The following is a 2,627-nucleotide window of genomic DNA, read 5'->3' on the forward strand; positions in this document are numbered from 1 at the left end:
GCAGAAAGCAAAACAGTATAAGGGTCGTTCGGAGTTCCAGGCACAAAACAATTCTACAGAACTGGGTATACCAAACAGTTGATCAACAAGGCAAATGTCCACTAAACCAGCTAAACGGCTCACGAATTGTTTGGAATGCGATGGCAAATGTGATCTCCCAGCAATATCTCGAGTCCAAAACCTCACCCATCTACATATATCATCATCTGCGGCAAGAACATAGCAACACCAAAATCCTACCAGCAACTGCTGCAATGCACCCTCCTCACGACAGCCAACCATCGACGGTGTCAGACTATGATTCAGTTGCTGTACTACTCCTCTTTGTTCTGTTTCATGTTTTTGGCGGTTTCGTTCTTGTGTCTGAGTCCGAAGAAGACGGTGGATGTTGATCCAGTAGCAAAATTGTGCTTCCTGTTGCAGGATTTATGTATCGTGCCGTGCGTAGATACGGACGACATGGAAAAAATCCAGGTTTATGTACGACATGCTCTTTCCTTCCTTCATTCGGTGACGCACAGAGGTGGCAGAGTCTTGTTCCTGGAGTCGCTCACAACTTTTGGGAGCACCGAGATCCTGAATAAGATGTTGCACGAATTGGCTGAGGTGTTGGGAGCCCCCAATAGAGAAGGACGATGCGGAAAGGGATGATGGGAAAGTGACAAGACTGGACTTCGACTCGTTTAAAAAGAGTTGTAGCCGTACGGAATTCCAATTGGAATGGACCCATCTCATGATACAAGTTACCCTGGATTTCTTTCTATTCCTATTTCGCTGGGCAATTCTAGTTTTTGTTATGATGATCTCATGGATAGTAGTATTGAGTTCTATAAACAGATTGATAGTAGGTTTTAAGATAGCTTAGCCCTTGCTATGATTCAATTTGTATTGGAGAAGAGGGGCGCCAACCCTATGGGGAATGTAGCTATGCTGTACTTCTTCCTACTAGCTACGGTGCAGCACCTGTTCCTAGCTACGATGCTGCTCCTGTCCGCCCCTTGATTTATCACCGCTTTGGTCTTTTATTGGTCATTGATTTATAGACGGGAGGATAAGTACCCTGGCTCGACCCCAGATATCGATTTAGCATTCCATTATCGGATCTCCGAAACGGGAAACCAGAAAAGTAATCGAAATCGTGTGCCAGCGGGACATACGAAATTCACACTTTTTGACTCTCAATCCACAGGTGGAGATACCAGGGGTGGGTTTTCATGGCCTATAGTCTCCCCTACCGACGAAGCACGAACTACTTGTTGAAATCGCGGATCCAAATCTTGCATTTCTCCTTTACTCGTCAAAGGCCTCGTATTGTTATTCCCATGATTCATGTGGGCTATCTGCAACAATAGCATCAGGGTAGGCGGATCAATCCCACATATATATATGTCCACAGGATCAACTAGAAATATATAGATAGATAAGACAGATACATGGTTGGTACTAGGATTGGCGAAGCTCCTCGTCAGCTTCTCAGACCACAAGAGCAAGAGCACCGTCATGGATGGGATTAGGCCCCCACCAAGAAAGGCCAGCGAGCGTTGTTGGCCTGAACGCGGCGCTCATACCGCGACATGACCCTGCCGTCGCTGCCGATGGCGTCGTCCTGCGAGTGGTAGCCGTCCGACACATCCCCATCCGAGTAATCCACTTGGTCCGTCGGTGGCTTGGTGGACTCGATCCACGCCAGGAACGCTGCCCCCTCCTCATCCCGCTCCAACTCCACCTTCCTCTTGGAGCCACACTTCTCCGCCTCCTTCTCCGCCTCCGCCTTGGCGTCGAGGAAGTCCTCCTCCTTCTCCAGCAGCGCCACGAACTTGATGAGCGCCTCCTCCTCCTCCTTGGTGAGGGTCCTCAACTCCACCTTGGCCTTGACCTCCTTTGACTTGGCCTCGACCTCCGGCTTGGCCTCCTTCGCCTTGGCCTTCTTGACCTCCGGCTTGGCCTCCTTCGCCTTGGCCTTCTTGACCTCCGGCTTGGCCTCCTTCGCCTTGTCCTTCTTCACCTTGGCCTTGACCTCCTTCACCTTGGCCTTGGGGACGGGCGCCTCCTGCTCCGCCCTCAACTTGACGGTGAAGGCCTCTAGCTCCGCCTGGAACGTGGTGAAGGGGAAACCCTCCAAGCCGGCGGGCAACGGCATGGCAAGTGCATCTTCTCGACGGCCATCGCCGGATCCGCTCCTCTCCTCTCCTCTCCTGGTCGTTTCAATCAGGGTTAGGGTTTGGGTTAGGGTTTGGTGGGGATTGGGGATTTCTCGCTCGCTCGATCTTCTTTCTTCTCAACCAAAACGGGGCAAGGGGGCGGCGGCTGGCCTATATATATATATATATCTATATTTCCAGGCCAACCCTAGCTCGGCTCCGAGTCGGGCCTCGTCTTCCATCATCATCGCGGGCTGGACTGGGCTGGGCCGCCATCACTTCTTTCTTTCCTTCCACTTCTTCTTCTTCTTCTTCTTCTTCTTCTTCTTCTTCTTCTTCTTCTTCTTCTTCTTCTTCTTCTTCTTCTTCTTCTTCCAGAGACACAGCCAGAGATAGATAATTCAGACTTTTGTTTTGTTGGTCCAGTCAACCTTCTAGGAAAATAAATAAACTATACTTGCTTGAGCATTGAAGTTCCTGGAGCAT

General features: G+C 50.2%; 1 protein-coding gene across 1 annotated transcript; it reads right to left on the reverse strand.

Annotated features, from left to right (window-relative positions):
• Nucleotides 1–1,450: 1,450 nt before the first annotated feature.
• On the reverse strand, nt 1,451–2,140 carry LOC123158560 (uncharacterized). The gene is made up of 2 exons (XM_044576487.1): nt 2,006–2,140; nt 1,451–1,933 (listed from the first exon to the last, which is right to left on the reverse strand). Exons 1-2 carry the CDS (start codon nt 2,138–2,140, stop codon nt 1,511–1,513), a joined length of 558 nt encoding a protein of 185 aa, XP_044432422.1. The 3' UTR covers nt 1,451–1,510.
• Between the last annotated feature and the right edge of the window lie 487 nt (nt 2,141–2,627).

Source organism: Triticum aestivum, chromosome 7B, assembly GCF_018294505.1.
Source record: "Triticum aestivum cultivar Chinese Spring chromosome 7B, IWGSC CS RefSeq v2.1, whole genome shotgun sequence".
In the NCBI taxonomy this organism is placed as follows: domain Eukaryota; kingdom Viridiplantae; phylum Streptophyta; class Magnoliopsida; order Poales; family Poaceae; genus Triticum; species Triticum aestivum.

Bases quoted from the DNA above. Each gene is read 5' to 3' on its own strand.
- LOC123158560 (XM_044576487.1), bottom strand. From the start codon at position 2,140: ATGCCGTTGCCCGCCGGCTTGGAGGGTTTCCCCTTCACCACGTTCCAG. The intron at 1,934-2,005 runs GTGAAGAAGGAC...GCCAAGCCGGAG, and splicing joins TGAAGGAGGTCAAGGCCAAG to GTCAAGAAGGCCAAGGCGAA.